The sequence below is a fragment of the Microtus ochrogaster genome, chromosome 4 (assembly GCF_000317375.1).
Source record: "Microtus ochrogaster isolate Prairie Vole_2 chromosome 4, MicOch1.0, whole genome shotgun sequence".
Lineage (NCBI taxonomy): Eukaryota > Metazoa > Chordata > Mammalia > Rodentia > Cricetidae > Microtus > Microtus ochrogaster.
Window position 1 is genome coordinate 16,600,712 of NC_022011.1, and position 16,318 is coordinate 16,617,029.

The 16,318-nt window shown below is 45.0% G+C and overlaps 1 protein-coding gene and 1 pseudogene across 1 annotated transcript in view; both read left to right on the plus strand.

Moving 5' to 3' along the window:
* The window catches only part of Fa2h (fatty acid 2-hydroxylase), a 56,119-nt gene extending 51,889 nt beyond the window's left edge, over positions 1-4,230 (plus strand). Inside the window, exons 5-7 of the mRNA XM_005345656.2 lie at positions 436-608; positions 1,451-1,703; positions 2,854-4,230. Of these exons, the coding sequence (XP_005345713.2) occupies positions 436-608; positions 1,451-1,703; positions 2,854-2,933 (506 nt within the window). The 3' untranslated portion in view covers positions 2,934-4,230. The remainder of the gene's footprint in view (positions 1-435; positions 609-1,450; positions 1,704-2,853) is intronic.
* A 5,373-nt stretch (positions 4,231-9,603) lies between these two features.
* Positions 9,604-10,491, plus strand: LOC101988867 (annotated as a pseudogene).
* The last annotated feature ends 5,827 nt before the right edge of the window (positions 10,492-16,318 follow it).

The window sequence follows — 16,318 nt, forward strand, 5'->3', positions numbered from 1 at the left end:
ACAGATAACTGTACCTGCACAGCCTTCCCACCTCCATCCAGACAGATAACTGTACCTGCACAGCCTTCTCACCTCCATCCGGACTGATCATTTTCCTCAGATACTGTGATTTCAAGTCTATTGGCATTTCCTTATTTAGACTTTCCTGTTCTTCCTGCCCACCCACTCACATATATATGGTCCTCATTAGAAAAACATTGGCTCTCTGACCAATAACCCCATCACTCTAGTAAAGAACCTTCCCGGGGGGGGGGCACTACAGATCCTCAGAGCCTCCTCTCCACTTTACCACAGGGCTTTTCAGTGTGACCTGCCCATAGCTACTAGACAGAAGGCAACAACACCCAAGATAGCCTTGGCAAGGTCTCTAGAGCCACCAGGCACAGTTGTGCATGGCATCCACCAACCATGAGCATCTCTCTGGCTCCACTGCAGACTATTCCGTGGCGGTGCCCAAGTCCATGTTCCCAGGCCTCTTTGTGTTGGGCATGGTCTCCTGGACCCTCGTGGAGTACCTCATCCACCGTTTCCTGTTCCACATGAAGCCCCCCAGCGACAGCCATTACCTCATCATGCTGCACTTTGTCATGCATGGCCAGCACCACAAGGTGAGCAGTGTGGGTCCTGCTCCAGGCCCCAGCACATGCAGCCAGCTGCAGGAAGCCTTGCAGCTATCGCCAGCTCCCAGTAGTCTTCCTGAGAACCCGGTTCTGGGCTTGGAGTGATGGAAATAGAGGATATTTGAGATTTTCCAAGGGTCTGACTAGGTTGGGCATTCTAACCTGAGCCAGGCAGGAACGATGTATGATACTCTAGGTTTGTGCACACACCATGAGATTCTATGCATCACCCAAATTCATCATCTTTAATGTTTACAACTCATTCATTCACCCAGTAATGTCCTTTGAACACTCCAGGTATGGTACTAGATCTCAGTGAACAAAACAGACAAGAGCCCTCACCCCTGTAAGGGTATCTACTGAAGACGGTCTTCCTGTGCTTCTATCCCACAGTGGGAACTGACGCCTGGGGACACCAAGGAACTGAGTAACCCTCCCTCTTCCTTTGAGGGTCAAGGGCCAAAGACTTAGGCTCTGATTCTCTGGTTCACTGTAAACCTTCCTCAAAACAGCTTCCAACTGAGAAATGAGGGGTGGGAGCATCCTATTCAACTTCCAGAATCCTCTCACTATGGACTGTATTAACCCAGGTTACTGGTATGCAGCTCTCCCATACAATACCAGGGTTCAGTTTCCAGGAAGCCCCTCTGCAAAGGGCTTGGTACATGAGGTCAGGACTCCTGCTGTAGCTAATAAGTGGTCCCAGGATCATGGGTGTCCTTGGGCAGTTCTTCAGATATCATTCTGGCTAGGAAATGAGGAGAAGGACACTTTCTTTAGGTCCTTCAGGCCTTGGGCTGCCTCTGATACCCACCCCTCTCTGCCTACAGGCACCCTTTGATGGCTCCCGCCTGGTCTTCCCCCCAGTGCCAGCCTCTCTGGTGATTGCCTTCTTCTATGTGTTCCTGCGGCTCATCCTGCCTGAGGCCGTGGCAGGCATCCTCTTTGCAGGGGGTCTCCTGGGCTATGTCTTCTATGATATGACCCATTACTACCTGCACTTTGGCTCACCACACAAGGGCTCCTACCTGTACAACATGAAGGCCCACCATGTGAAGCATCACTTTGAATACCAGAAATCAGGTAAGACTGGGCCTCCCAGGCTTTGTTTTTGTTTATTGATTTATTTGGCAGTTTCTGCCCCAACTGAAAGCCAGGCTCCATTCAGGAAATGGCATATACAGAGTGCTCACTTTTGTAGTCAGCTAGGCAGAGAGGGGCAAACTCGGAAATCAGTACATGGCAAAGATTATCTCAGACAGTGATAAGTGCCATAAAGAAAATAAAGCAAGAAAGCATTGGGTGTGGTAAAACCTAGGTTAAACTCAACACTCTGGAGACTAAGGCAGGCAGATCTCTGTGAGTTTGAGGTCAACCTGGTCTACATAGGGAGTTTTAGGCTTGTCAGAGCTATATCCTAAGACTCTGTCTCAAAAAAAAATAAATAAATAAAAAGATAAAAGGAAATTTCATGATATATTTAACTAGCATAACCAAAGTATTATCATCTTGTAATTAACATAAAAACCATTAATGAACTATCTTATATTATCTTACACTATTTTGCAGAGAGAACATCTTAATTCATATGCTAAATTTTCGTCAGAAATACTTGATCTATGTTTTTCAATAAAATCTATAGTTAGACAGATTCACAGATATAAGTTGCTCCAAACACACTTCTGAGTTGTTCAGTAACTGTGTCAAATATATGTGTTCACATCAAAACTTAATTTGAATTGAATGGAATCATCAATCAGTCCCTCTGAAGCCCTAGCCACACTCCCAGCACTCAGTAGCCCAGCGTTCATTGTGACTACCATGCTTGCATATAAAGCCCTAGATAAAGAAATTCAAGGAACAGGTCACTGCAGATGTCACTAGAGCTGAGATCCAAATGAAAAAGAAGGCCGCTCTGATATCTAGGAAGTGGCACTTCCAGGAACAACACCCAGAGGCAGGAATGAACTTGACCTTGCAAGGAAGAGGGAGAAACTGAAGGAGAGCAAGGTGGGGAGACTCAGGCAGGACCAGGCCCACCCAGGAGCTAAGGACACACAAGGAATCTGGGGTTATACCAACTGTGTCTTGGGGAACACTAGAGACACAGGTGTTTGGCCCTTGGGAAGGCTGGTGGAGACAGATACTGAATTTTTCCCTAGTTCTACAAGTAAATTTCTTTCTGCTCTTCCGTCAACACCTGATCTTCTGCCCCATTTGTCTCCCTCTGCAGGGTTTGGCATCAGTACTAAATTGTGGGATTACTTTTTCCACACCCTCATACCAGAGGAATCCCACCCGAAGATGCAGTGACAACCGCCAGACCCTCTACTCTGCCCTTAGTCTAGCCCTGGCCCCTACACCCTGTCCTACCCGCGCCTCCATCCAGACCCTACCGAGATCAGCTTGGCCAGGCAGGATGGGCTGTGTCTAGCCCTGGAGCTTGGTGGAGGCCTTAAGGCAGGACTTCCCTTTTGGCTTGCTGTGTGAGGATAGCATCCTCTTGATAGCCAAGTGGTCCTTGGGGACTGGCTCATTCTCAGAGAATTAGAATGCCCCAATGGCATTCCTACCTAAGTTTCAGCCCTCAGTACTGACTCAGGGTCCAGACAATGGCCCCAAGGGGCATGAAGGAAACTGACCCCACCTGTGCCTTAGAACCCTGGGCTCCCTGGGAGCTTCCCTATGCAGCAGAGGACCAGTGTCACAGCAGAAGCATGGCATGTAGGCCTGTGGCCACATCTTACTCTCCTGCCCTCTCTTGAGAGAGTTTGGTGGTTCAGAAGTGAATGAAGGGCTATCCCAAGAAAGGACAGCACGATGCCTCCCACGGGCCACTCCCAGACCCCAGGACAGCCATTCTGGGCCTTGCCAACCCCAGATACCAGCTCTACTACCAGCTGCCTCAGTGGAAGTAATCGGCACTCATCTACCTGGGCAAAAAGGCTGAGGGTGGCTGGCATCCATTGTGAGGCAGATAGGAGCCCCTTGTCTTTGGGAATCAACAGCTGCTTTCTCCATCTCTCCTATGCCCCCAAACAACCACAAAACTGCTCCCCAAAAGAGGCTGGAGAGGTCTCTGCATTGGTGAGAGCCCCAACCCAGCCTTGGCCATTCTTGGCTTCCACCTACACAGGTGGATGCCTGCCCCAACTCAGGACCTCCCAGCAGCGCCTCCTGAAGCCAAGAAGGGGCTTTCACGTGGTGCCTTATTGCCCTCCCCGCCCTGAGACCATTCTTCTTTGTAACCAGAGCCCTCTCTGCTCCTAAAGTCTTATTTATAAATTACATAAATATTCTTAATCTGACTCCAAATGAAGTAGCTGGTCAGATGGCCCTTTCTAATCCTGTGTGTTGAGCTTATGTAAAAAGAAAACAAAATCATCTTGCCTTCCTCTTTGTTCCTTTCTTACCCACAAGCCATTACTACTTGAAACTTGTCAAAAACCCAATGGGTGCAAAGACTAAAAAGAAGCAGTGTGACTGGTCCTATGATTTGTACTGTTTACGGTGAAGCTACCTAGAGATTTTGAGACAAATATACAAAACTGCAGTTGTGAAATAAAAATGTAAATAAATTGTATATTTTGAAAAATAAAAACATTGAGAAGAAACCAACAAAGACCTGTTGGTGTGTGTGGGTAGTGATTGGACTCTATCATGATTGGGAAGGGGGATGTTATTACTCTGGGCAGGTTGTATACAGTGCTGGGAAATGAGATAATGCAAAGCTGACTGGCAGGTCAGGTATTGTGGCTCACACCTTCAACCCCGGTAGAGGAGGCAGAGGCAGGCAGGTCTCTGAGTTTGAGGCCAGCCTTGTCTACTCGCTGCTGTCTACATGCTGGGTTTTATGGTCTGAATGGCACTTCCACCATGGAGTAAATTGTGCTAAACTCTGGAGGCCTGTTACGGGTCCCAGGGATTGAATTCAGGTCACTGGGATTTATGACAAGTCCCTTACCTGTCTGATCATCTCACTTGCCCTCATATTTAGTCTTATTACTGATTTCTTCAGACTTCTTCATTTACTGATCTACAGACTTACTTCATTTCTTCATTTACTGATCTCTTGAAACAGCATCTCTGGTTGTTGCCAGCATTCCAAAGGGATCTCTCTCACAGTCTACCTTAACATACCACTGGGAGGATTTTGATTTTTTTTTCCTTATTTCTGAGAATTTTATGCATGTATACACCCAAGTCTGATCATATCTAATCTCCATCCCCCCATCCAACTTTTCCCATATGCCCCCAGTATGCTCCCTCTGAATTTCATGACCTATTTTTAATAATCCATGGGCTGGTTAGTTTTTTGTCAGCTTGACACAAGCCAGGGTCATCTGGGAAGGGAGGACATCAACCGAGAAAATGGCTCCATCAGATTGGCCTGAGGGCATGTCTGTGGTGGCATTTTCTTGATTTATGATTGATGTGGGCAGTGCTACCCCTGGAAAGGCGGGCCTGAGTTGTATAAGAAAACAAGTCAAGCTAGTAAGTTCCTCCATAAGCTTCTCTTTCAGTTCCTACTTCCAGAATTCCTGCTGGCTTCCCTTCATGATGGACTGTGACTGGAATGTGTAATTCAAACAAACCCTTTCCTCCCCTAGTTATTTTTGGTCACCCTATGTTATCACGACAATAGAAGGCAAACTAGAACAACCAGTTAAGTCCAGTTAGTGCTGCCTATATCCATATGGGTGTGGGGCCATCCCTGGGATCATGGGTAATCCTCCAGGTGGCCACATCCTCAAAGACAAAGTGAAACAAAACAACAAAATAAAAATGTCCTCCCTCAGCAACTGTCCACTGTCAGCAGTTCTTCAGTATAGATGGAAGCTGGCAACCATCTACTTCATCTAGGCTGGGATCTTAGCTGGGCGGATCTTGTGTAGGCCTTGTGCAGGTAACTGCAGATGCTGTAGGATCATGATTTCAACAGAAAGCACCCCATTGCACTGCCTCACCCTTGGCTCTTACACTCTTAATGCCTCCTCTTCTGCTGTGTTCCCTGAGCCTTAGTGATTAGAACGTTAATGTAGATATCCTGTTTAGGACTGAACATTCCACCTCTTTTTCAGGAGGATGGGGTGCAAAACAGGGTTTCTTTGTACAGCCCTGGCTGTCCTGGAACTCGCTTTGTGAAGGGGAACACACCAGATGAAGGGGAACACTAGTAAAGTAATCCCACACAAGCTCCTAATAGGATATAGTATGGGGTTCTTTATTTAAGGAGGGGGGGGACTCATAGATAACAACAGGAAACAGAAATGGAATCCAGCATCAAGGTGTGAGAGCAGAAGGGGGGGGGAGCGCAGGAGGGCCAGCATCTTTTTGGTACCCAAGGTCATGCCGAACCTGGTCCAGCCTCTCAAAGGCCATTGACTGAAGGAGGTTCCCCATCACCTCCCCCTTTTGTCTAAATAAGAGCGTTCTAAACCCAATACAAAACTATATACAATAAAAACAGATATCAAGTATAAAAATTAGAATTACAACCAACATAAACAATATTTGTAGGCCCATATTTCTACATTGAATGGCGGCAAGACTTCCAGGCCATAGTTTGCACCTGCCACACAGGAGGTGGTCACCTCTCTAACAAAGGGTCAGGATATGCTAATGTTGTTCTGCTCCTTCTTTGTAATTTGGAAGACACCTGGAATAGAGATGTTTATTTGGCCTTCATGACAGAGCTGGCACACAGAGCAGAAAGATAGAAAGACATGACAGAGCAGGCATAGGTAGATGTATAGACGTGACCACAGCCATTTACCTGGTTATCTAGGAAACAAAATGCTAATGAATTTCCCTCTCAGTTTATGTTTTGGTATAAAGGCTGTTGGAGAATAAACGCAGAGGAATTTTCAGGATGTGAACTCAGGATTTCATGAGGGATCACTGAAAATCTCCCTCCTGAAAAAGTCATGTGAGTTGTGTCTTTAATCCCATGCCTCCCCTCTGGTCCGGAGAAATAATTTATGGTCCGGGCTGGCACCGGACCATGACGGATATTAAGCAAGAAACATATACTAAATGTTTCAATAATATTTTTCTATCCTAAGGAGTCTAAGTCTTGTATTAGAAATGGCTTGACTAAGTTGTAAGAGGAAAGTAACTACAACTATCTAGTCTTCAACACTATCAAAGACCTGAGATGGGAGATAATATTACTTGAATAGGCAAGAAGTACAATAAAGCAACTTCCAAAATGTGCAGTAATTGACAGAGACAACTGGCTACATGGGCAATTGCTCAAAGTCTCATTTACAGCGTTGAAGCAACTAATTTTGGCTAAGACCATTTTCAGAAGCAGGAAAGTTTTCAAAACCATCTTAGCCTGTCTTGGCAAGATTTGACAGTCTTTTTTCCTATATTCTGCTTGTCCAATCTGGACACTGTGCATTGTTTAAATAACTTAGGGTTCTGTTGATGTCAACAGAACCCTAAATTATTTAAATGCCATATAGTACAGTTCTTTGAAGTGGTTGAAGATTACCTATCTATGCAGAATATACTCTCTATGCATGTAAAGAACCTGATTAATCTAACTATAAGTATGACAAACATGGATGACTTTTGACCTATAATAAATACCTGTATAACTTAAAGACTAAGACTTTATGTTAAAATATTAAACAATCTTTAAATAACTGTGCAGCAAATGAAGACAATGACCTCAAAATGTAAACAATGTATAAGTATCTTGATTGGGGATAGAAATGTATAATGAAATATGATAAATATATCCTAAAATTGTGTCAATATACAAAATGTATTAAGCAAAGGTAGAAACATGCATGCATATAAAATAGCTTACCATATTGTAATTACAAATATTGTAAGCAGAAATAGGAGCATAGTCAATATAAAAAATATAGTTTGGGGGCTGGAGAGATGGCTCAGTGGTTAAGAGCACTGGCTGCTCTTCCAGAGGTCCTGAGTTCAATTCCCAGAACCACATGGTGGCTCACAACCATCTGTAATGAGATCTGGCGCCCTCTTCTGGCGTGCACGCATACATGGAGGCAGAGTGTTGTATACATAATAAGTAAAAAAAAATAAAATTAAAAAAATATAGTTTGAATTTGTATCAATATGTAAGAATCTATGCCAATGTAAATTGACTATAACTAATAGCTCAAAAGTATTCATTCTATTACTCACTATTATTTTTAGTATGAGCTTGCTCACACTAATCTACCTATTATCCCGTTCAATTCCCCTTTTTTTGTGAGATTGCTGAGCTTACAAAATTTCCACCCCAACCCCAAACCCTATATACCAGTTATAATCAACCCCTAATTGAGATCCCTAACCTTGAGGACAAACTTTTTTGGGAGAAGGGCCGTCGGATGTTCTTTCTATGTGATCCTCTGAAAGTAAAATGATTATTAAGTTCCAAGATTACTATCCGGTAATATTTTCAAATAGTCTCTGAGTAATCTGTAGGGTTTTTCTGTAGTTCTTATTTGGAGTTCTGGCCAGAACATTGTAAGAAGGTGCATCATTTCAGCTATCCAAGTTGGAATCATCTTGAGCAGCTGGTACCCAAAACTGGTCTTATAGTAGCGCTGTCAGTATCATGACATCATATCAACCAGGTGGAGTCATTGTTGTGGGGCCCCTTCTTCCTGGAAACTTCAAAGATTACTGAAGGAAAATCTATTGTTCATTGTGGAAAACTTAAACATTATTCATATAAACATATATTCAATGAAAGAGGTGATATAGACAAAAATAGGTATGGAGAAAAGTAAAATTTTTCCTAAAATCTTTCTTCTTTCTGTCCAATACCAGAGGGCTCCTGACATGAGACAGAAACTCTGAGTTGTTTTTTTTTTTTTTTACAACATGCTTGGATTTAGAGAAGGACTGCCCTTTTCCAACTCCAAAACCAGCTTTGATTTTAAGTGAGTCTATCATATTTTTCTTTGCTTGGTGATCCTTTCTGGATAGTTATCTTTTCCTCTTTAGGCATCTAAACATCCAGGGTCTCTTGACTTTTTGAAGAACCCTGCTTCAACTCTTATGAGGTTTTCTTACCACCTGTTCGATTGTCACGTCTGTGGGTGAGCTGTCATTTCTCTGTCTCAGGAGGTTTCTCCTTTTCAAGTTGAATCTTTATTAATTTTGATGGTATCCATAGCTTTTCTTCTACTGTGGAAACAAGAGCGAAACCCCTTCCCCAACATAGCACATCTCCTGGTTTCCATTGTGAAGTCAACACATCCTTAAAATATACAAGCTTATTTAATTCAGAAGTTTTTACTATTATCCATTGTCTCTTTCTCTGCTGCTATTGTTCCTTTCATTGGTTCTTATTCTGCACATGATTGCAAGATATGAAATTTGTCCAGTAAAGATAACATCTCATCCTTGGTCATTATTTGGATGGTGTGCATATTGCCTTCCTAGAGAGATACCCTATCCATTAACCTATCATAACTTTTTAAAAACAGATTTTGATTGTCAAATTGAAATTCAACAGTATGAATTCTTTCAGATAATTTCTCAGCACCATTTGACATGGATTGAATTTCGTCTGTCAAATTAATGTTATCTTTTTCAATGGTATTAATTTTTTCAGCGGGCTGTTCACTACTAGTCTGTAAAAACTATCATTTCTAAATGTATCTCATTCTTGGCTATGTTATCAAACCATTTTTTAAGGATACAATATGAAAAACAAAGCTAATCCCCAAAATCAAATAAATGGATGCATAAGAAAAATCACGACACCTGGGCACAGGGAGGGCATCAGAGCTGGGAAATCTCTAGCCTCCTCATCCATACTGACTGATCCAGGCAGGGATGCTGCTGATGCTGAGAGCACAGGAGTAGGCTGGCAGGTGCTGGGCCAGCAACCCAGGTCTGGGCATGCTCAGTGGTGTAGGCAGGGTTCCGACAGCAGCACATTTATTGGCTGTCAAGAGAAGCCTCCGGGTGCTTGCATTCTTGGCCAGCTAGATTGCAAGCTGGGAGCTTGCTGCCCTTGGGAGGACCTGGCTGCTAGGCCAAATCCCTCTCTCCATGTGAGCCATGACCAGCCTCAGCCACCCCGTCATCTTCGGCCAGGCCACCCACGCAGTGGTGTGGGTGCTGCCTAAGTCCCTGTGTCGCCACACACTGAGGCGCTTCCAGGGTGAAGAGATAGATTTCGAGTGCCAACACCAGCTCTGTGTGGACATGCTAGGTAGCAAGCTAGGGCTGCAGATGGTGCAGCTTCCGGCCAACGGCCTACGAGAACCTGCCCGACTGCTGTTAATGAAGGACTTGGCTGGCAGCCCTCATCACCTGCCCCGAGGCGCCCAGCCGCAGGAAGGAGATTGACATGATGAAAGAGGCAATGGAGAAACTTCAAGTCAACATCGTGGAGACAAAAGACGAAATTGCAACCTTAGATGGTGGTGATGTCTTGTTCACAGGCAGAGAACTTTCTGTGGGCCTTTCGGAAAGGACAAACCAGCTAGGCGCTGAAATCTTGGCTGATACTTCTAAGGTCTACACCATCTCCACAGTCCCTGTGGCCAATTCTTTGCATCTGGAGAGTTTCTGCAGCAAAGCTGGACCCAACCTGTTTGCATAGGGTCCAGTGAATCTGTGCACAAGGCCCTCAAGATCATGCAGCAAATGAGGGACCATTGTTATGACCAAGTCTCACTGTGCCACCATCTGTGTAGATCTAAATATCCCTAACAAAAGGCCCATCTTATTGCACCGAACCCCAGAAGGGCACCCAGAAAGTGTAAAGGTTCGTGAGAAACTGGAGGGCCATCTGCTTATCCCCGTGAGCAATTTGGAAATGGAGAAGGTGGATGGTTTACTCACCTGCTGTTCCATTTTTATTAACAAGAAGGTAGACTCCTGAGCCAGAGTCCCTTCCCGGCGGCCAGAGAGGTGGCCCAAGCTGGGCTGATGACTCCGTACCCACTTCTCTGTTTTCCTTGACAATCTATTGTGCCACTGTGCTGCTAACTCTTGTTTACAGGAAACAAAATTAATTCCAGTTTAAACTGCTTCATTTTCCACGCCCTTCTTCACCTCAGCGGTGGTGCCTAACCTGTGGATTGCTAAATGAATTAAACAACCTAGGAAATACAGAACTAACGAATTATTGAAACGTGAGATTAATAGCGTGGGAACATTCAGTTTGGTGATTGTGTTATTAGTGTGGAAATGGTTTAGGTGCAGGGTATTCTAAAGGCTGTCTTCCTGATCAGAAAGATAAGCAAGGGACTTTTCTGTATCATGGATCGCCTTTGGTTCCTGTGAAATTCCCTGGCCCATGGATTTTTACCATTTTCCTCTCTTGTAAAATCTGAAAACCTTTCTTCCAGGTACTTTCTTTGGTTTTCTTTTTCCGTCCATTTGTATGCAAAATTCAAGAAGTAATTGTTTTTTACTGCTGAGTAGTACTCTAATATATATATATATATATATATATATATATATATATATATTCCATACTTTCTTCATCCATTCTTCCATTGAAGGGCATCTAGGTTGTTTCCAGGTTCTGGCTATTACAAACAATGCTGATATAAACATAGTTGAGCAAATACTTTTGTAGTATGATAGGGCATCTCTTGGATATATTCCCAAGAGTGGTATTGCTGGGTCCAGGGGTAGGTTGCTCCCGAATTTCCTGAGAAACCGCCACACCGCTTTCCAAAGTGGTTGCACAAGTTTGCATTCCCACCAGCAATGGATGAGTGTACCCCTTACTCCACAACCTCTCCTGCAAAGGCTATCATTGGTGTACTTTCTTTGGCCTCTCCCTCTTATTTCATAACCACCTTGACCTTGGATTTGTCCAAGGTTTTGCAGTCTGGGCACCTTCCTGAAGGTCCACCTTGGGTGCACTCCTCCTCTGCCCCGTGGCCACATCTCCTACCACCACCAGCAGCCTTTCCTTCCCTTAGAGAAGCTCAGTGGGTCCTCAACAGAACTGTGGTCAAAATCAGAATGGCTGGTTGGGGAACAGGAACCTCACAGAGGTACCTCCTGATAGAGTTTGCAGGAGACCTGAATGCCGGAAGAGGTTGTTACCACGCCTAGGAAGGTAAATTCAGCCCCTGGTGGTTGATATGGAATGTTAGACCAAGCAGCCTGGAAAAACCACTTGGGACATCTTAGAAAGACTGAGCAAGATGCCATGATTTTGCCTCATGACTGGTCCTATAGGAGCATGGAAGAAAGTCTTTCTATGCCCCACCTCACCCCCTCTTTTAGCTTCTTTCTGATTCAGCTTGTACCTACCCTCTTACAATCATTATGATCTTGAAAAGCCATTTTCTTCAAAAGAGGCATAGTATCTAAAATGGTTATTGCTGGTTTGGTAAGAGTCAGAGGGAGCTGCCTCCACCCACGGCCTAGGTGCAGAATCAGGAAACGGTTTCCAAAGTCAACCTCAAACAATGTGTTAGTCTCCCGTGAAATATCCATGAATGTTTCCTATGGAATTTGGCTGAGACTTCTTTCCTCTCTAGCCTTCAGATTACACAACCTCCAGCTCGTACAAAGCTGAAACAGGTCTCTTACCAAGGACAGGGTGACAGCAAAGGAGGAAGGCTGAGCATTCCTTTCCTTAGAGCTGGAAGAATCCGGCTAGCCAGGGGCATGGCACTTTACAGGGAACAGGGACCCAACCAGGCACTTGGTCAGACTTCTGGGCACTGCTACCTTGGCTGCGCAGCCTGCAGTTTGCCATTCGATGTTTAAACTGGGAAGACAAAGAAAGATTCCTGTCCGATCTATCCCTCCTCACCTCCCTTTGTGATCAGTGGCCCTTGTCCTGATGAGCAAAAGAGGATTGCCTTTACTGCCTCCCCTCCTCAGCAGACGGAAGAGTAACCCCTTAGAAATCAAGATTTCCTTTACCACTGTCCCTCTTTTACATTTATTTGACAACTTTCTGAAGAAATATGTTCCGTCTCTTCCTTGTTGCCTAACTTTACAGTCATATCACACGCAAAAAAATCTAACTATGAATATCCTGTGAACGAACCGTATCTTGGTCACTATCACATTCCAAAACATCTCATCATGGATGAATAATATGTTTTTTTCCAAGTTCTTATATGTTATTTCTTATTTAGTTGTTCTTATATGCTCTTAGGAGCCGATTACTAAGGCCATCATCCCTCCGTCTCTAAGGAAAAATGAAACAATCTAGTTAATGGTGTGGTTTGTGTAGGGCTGCATGTTAGTCTTTGTGATCATTCGCTCTTTAACATGCTACAGAATTCAGACATGATTTCCATGGGGTGTCAGGTTTGTGCCTTCTTATCTTCCTGCCTGTCTTCTTCCAGGCAACCTATGGTTTTCCAGTCTGTGCCAAAGCTAGTGCAGTCATGACAGAGTGAAGTGTGGTTGTGCTGTGGAAAAAAAGGACAAATCTCAGAAGCCTTGCAGAATACCATCCGTAGTGTGAGCAAAATGGTTCTTAAATTCCTAATGTAACGTTGTCTGTTATCATACAGCTTTCAAATTTATTAATTTACTTACCTCCTTTAGGAAATTTCAGTGAATTGTTCTAGGTGTGATCATCTTTATTGGCCAGCAGGTGTCGCAGTTGCAACCGTGTGTAGGTGAGACGGCAGAAAGATGCGAGCAGTATGCGGGTTGCCCTGCTTATATAATGACAAATTTGCTTTGTTTGATAAATTTAAGAGCAATTAAAGAGATTCCATACACAGAGAGAGTTTTTTGGTGGTCAGAATCAGAAAGAAAAAAAAAAGCTTTCTGTTCGTCTTGAGCCGTGATGTGCACAGCCGACAGATGTAAAGCCGCAGGCATCTTGGTGTGAAAGAAATGGCGGGCTGCGGTGAGAAAGTTGGAGTCCTAGGCAGGTTGCAGGTGAGAAACATGTCCAGGCTGGCGAACTGGGAATTCTGTGGAGCGAGGAGAGGGTGCCCCAGTAAGCGTGGACTTATTTCCACGTGGGTGCCAGATGAAGAGGACCACACAAGATGAAGTAATCCCACGCTAACTCTGAATACGGTATAGAAAGGGGTTCTTTATTTAAAGGGGAACTCACAGATCACAACAGGAATGAGTTCAGCATCCAGGTTGGGGGGTGCATGGGCGGGCCTGCATCTTTTTGGTACCCAAGGCCACACCCAACCTGGTCCAGCCTCTCAAAGGCCATTGCCTGAAGGAGGTTCTGTTACAGTTTAGATAAAACGCTGTGCAGTTTCCCGAGGGGTGCGGGCCATGAGGTGCAGCTGGGTCCCACCATCTGAGGCCTCTGTGGATCCCAGGCAGATGGGAGGTGACAGGTGAGAGACCTTGGCAGGTCGGGTCATTGGTGGGGAAGCCGGTCCCACGAGGAGCCGCGGTGGGTGATAGATAGGCACACCATTCAGAGAGAGGGTTTGAGTATAGTTTATTCAGTGGGTTATGGGAGGAAAGGAAAGAGGGAGAGAGAGGGGAAAGAGAAGGAGAGGAGAGAAAAGGAGAGGGGAGGAGAGGAGCCACAGCAGCAGCCACCTCTCCTGAGCACAGGCTGGAAGAGGAAGGAAGATGCCCTTGCCTTGGCAGAAGTGGGCGGGGCTTGTCTCTTAAAGGGACAGGACAAACCATTACAGGTTCCCCACCAGCTTTGTAGACCAGGCTGACCTTGAACTTAGAGTTCCACCTGTCTCTGCCTACTGAATGCTGGGACTAAAAGTGTGCACCACTACCACCTGGCTACACTCAGTCTCTAATTCTCAGTACTGTGACCAGGATGTGAACATCCCTCCCATGTCTACTGTCCTGGTACAAAACCTTTTCTGAAAGCAGCCCAGGTTTACAAATACAAACATGAATATTTAGAAGGCAATTTGATAGCATAATCACGTAGCAAAATAGCAATGGCAGATTCTGCCCCAGTGCTCTGACCTCCCCAGCTTTGACCAGGATTACAGGAGCAGGTATGAAATTCCCTCCAGTGAAACAGGCCTCACATCCAATCGGAAATCAGTTAAGTTACTCTGTAACAGCCATGCCGCTGTTCTTCTTAAAAAAAAGAAATTCAGGGGTTGTTCTTCTTAAAACACGGGGCACAGGACAGACACACACGGCGGAACGAACACAGACACGACACGGCGGCTCCCACGTGGGTCCACTTTAATGGGGGAGGGAAACACAGAAGGGCGGGGAGGGACGTGCAGGACACACGAGGAAAGGCAAACGAGAGAGAGAGCCTCGTGTGGCCCTGCCTTTTAACAGGGAGCGCAAGGGTGTCTGGGAAGGATGTCCCATACCTGCGCGCAGGTGTGCGCACAGGTATCCATAGTCCAGGAGGAGTCTGGGAGTTGTAGTTTCCAAAAGAACAACAACGCTATTACAAAAATGGGCATATCTTCTCTGGCAGGTTGGTAATAAACCATGTAGTGCCCAGCCGTGGGTAGGACCACTGATGTCTTTTCTCCTCGGCAATTAAATTGCACCTTCAGTCACTATGACAACCAGCCTACAGGAGAAAGTTTACTGTTGCCTTGAGACTGATCTCTCTATGTTCTGCAGCCAAACTGTGTGGTGTCTCCAGCAATAGGGTCTTACCTCTGTGGGTAGCCGAGGGCAATAGCATTTAAACAATTTGTCCAGCCCCAGCAGAAGTTCAAGAAAGCTTGCTCAAAAGAACTATTTAAATTCTGATCAGTGGGGAAAAAATCACAGATTGACATTTTTAAAAAACGATTTATTTATTTCTACTTTATATGCATTTGTGTTTTGTCTGCATGTATGTCTGTGTGAGAGTGTCAAATCCCATGAAGGTAGAGTTACAAGCAGTTGTGAGCTGCCATGAGGGTGCTGGGAACTGAACCCAGGCTCTCTGGAAGAACTGTTAGTGCTCTTAACTGCTGAGCCATCTCTCCAGCCCACAGGTTGATCTTAATGATTTAAAAAGTTCCCTTTCCTGATTCTCTATCAAATACCTAGTGCCTTGCCAGGGCTGGACCCAGGGTCACCTTGTTTCTGTTCGTCATGACCCCAAATCTACTGTCTTTGGGTCTTTCCTACATGGCTGGAAGTACTGTCCCCTTAATTTTATTCTATAGCATCCTTATTTTAGCTCTTAACTCTGACCTCTTCCTTTTGAGCTTTGTATGTTTTCTTCTTGTGCCCAGAACAATAACCAACTTGTAGCAACGGCTAGTATAAGTCTGCCCTGTCTCCAGGAGGTCTGTCTCTGCCCAGTAGCATTTGCTCAGTGCCTCTTCTTCTGGTCCCTGACCTCTGCTGCCCTCTGGTGACAACGTACAGCCCTGCTTCATGATGAGCCTGTAAGAGTTCCTGTTCGAAAATTCTAGAACTTTCCCATCTTGGTCTCTGGACTGCCCTTCCTGTCTCATTTCCGGTTTGAGAAGGGAAATGGAATGCTGTAGTATGGATTTCCAAACAGCCACAACGGCTGGAGCTTCCTTCACGGGCATTTGGCCTGTGAGAGATAACTTCGAGAAGCATAAAGAATACCTGAAGACAAGACACGGGACTGTTTCCTCATCAGTCAACCCCTCCCCATGCCGGCTGAGCACTGTCTTCAGGGGCATCATCTGTCAATCTTCTGCCTTAGTCCATTTTATGTAGCTATAATACAATGCCTCAGACTGGTCTACAAAGTAAGTTCCAGGACATCCAGGGCTATACAGTAAAGCCGTGTGTGTGTGTGTGTGTGTGTGTGTGTGTGTGTGTGTGTGTGTGTGTGT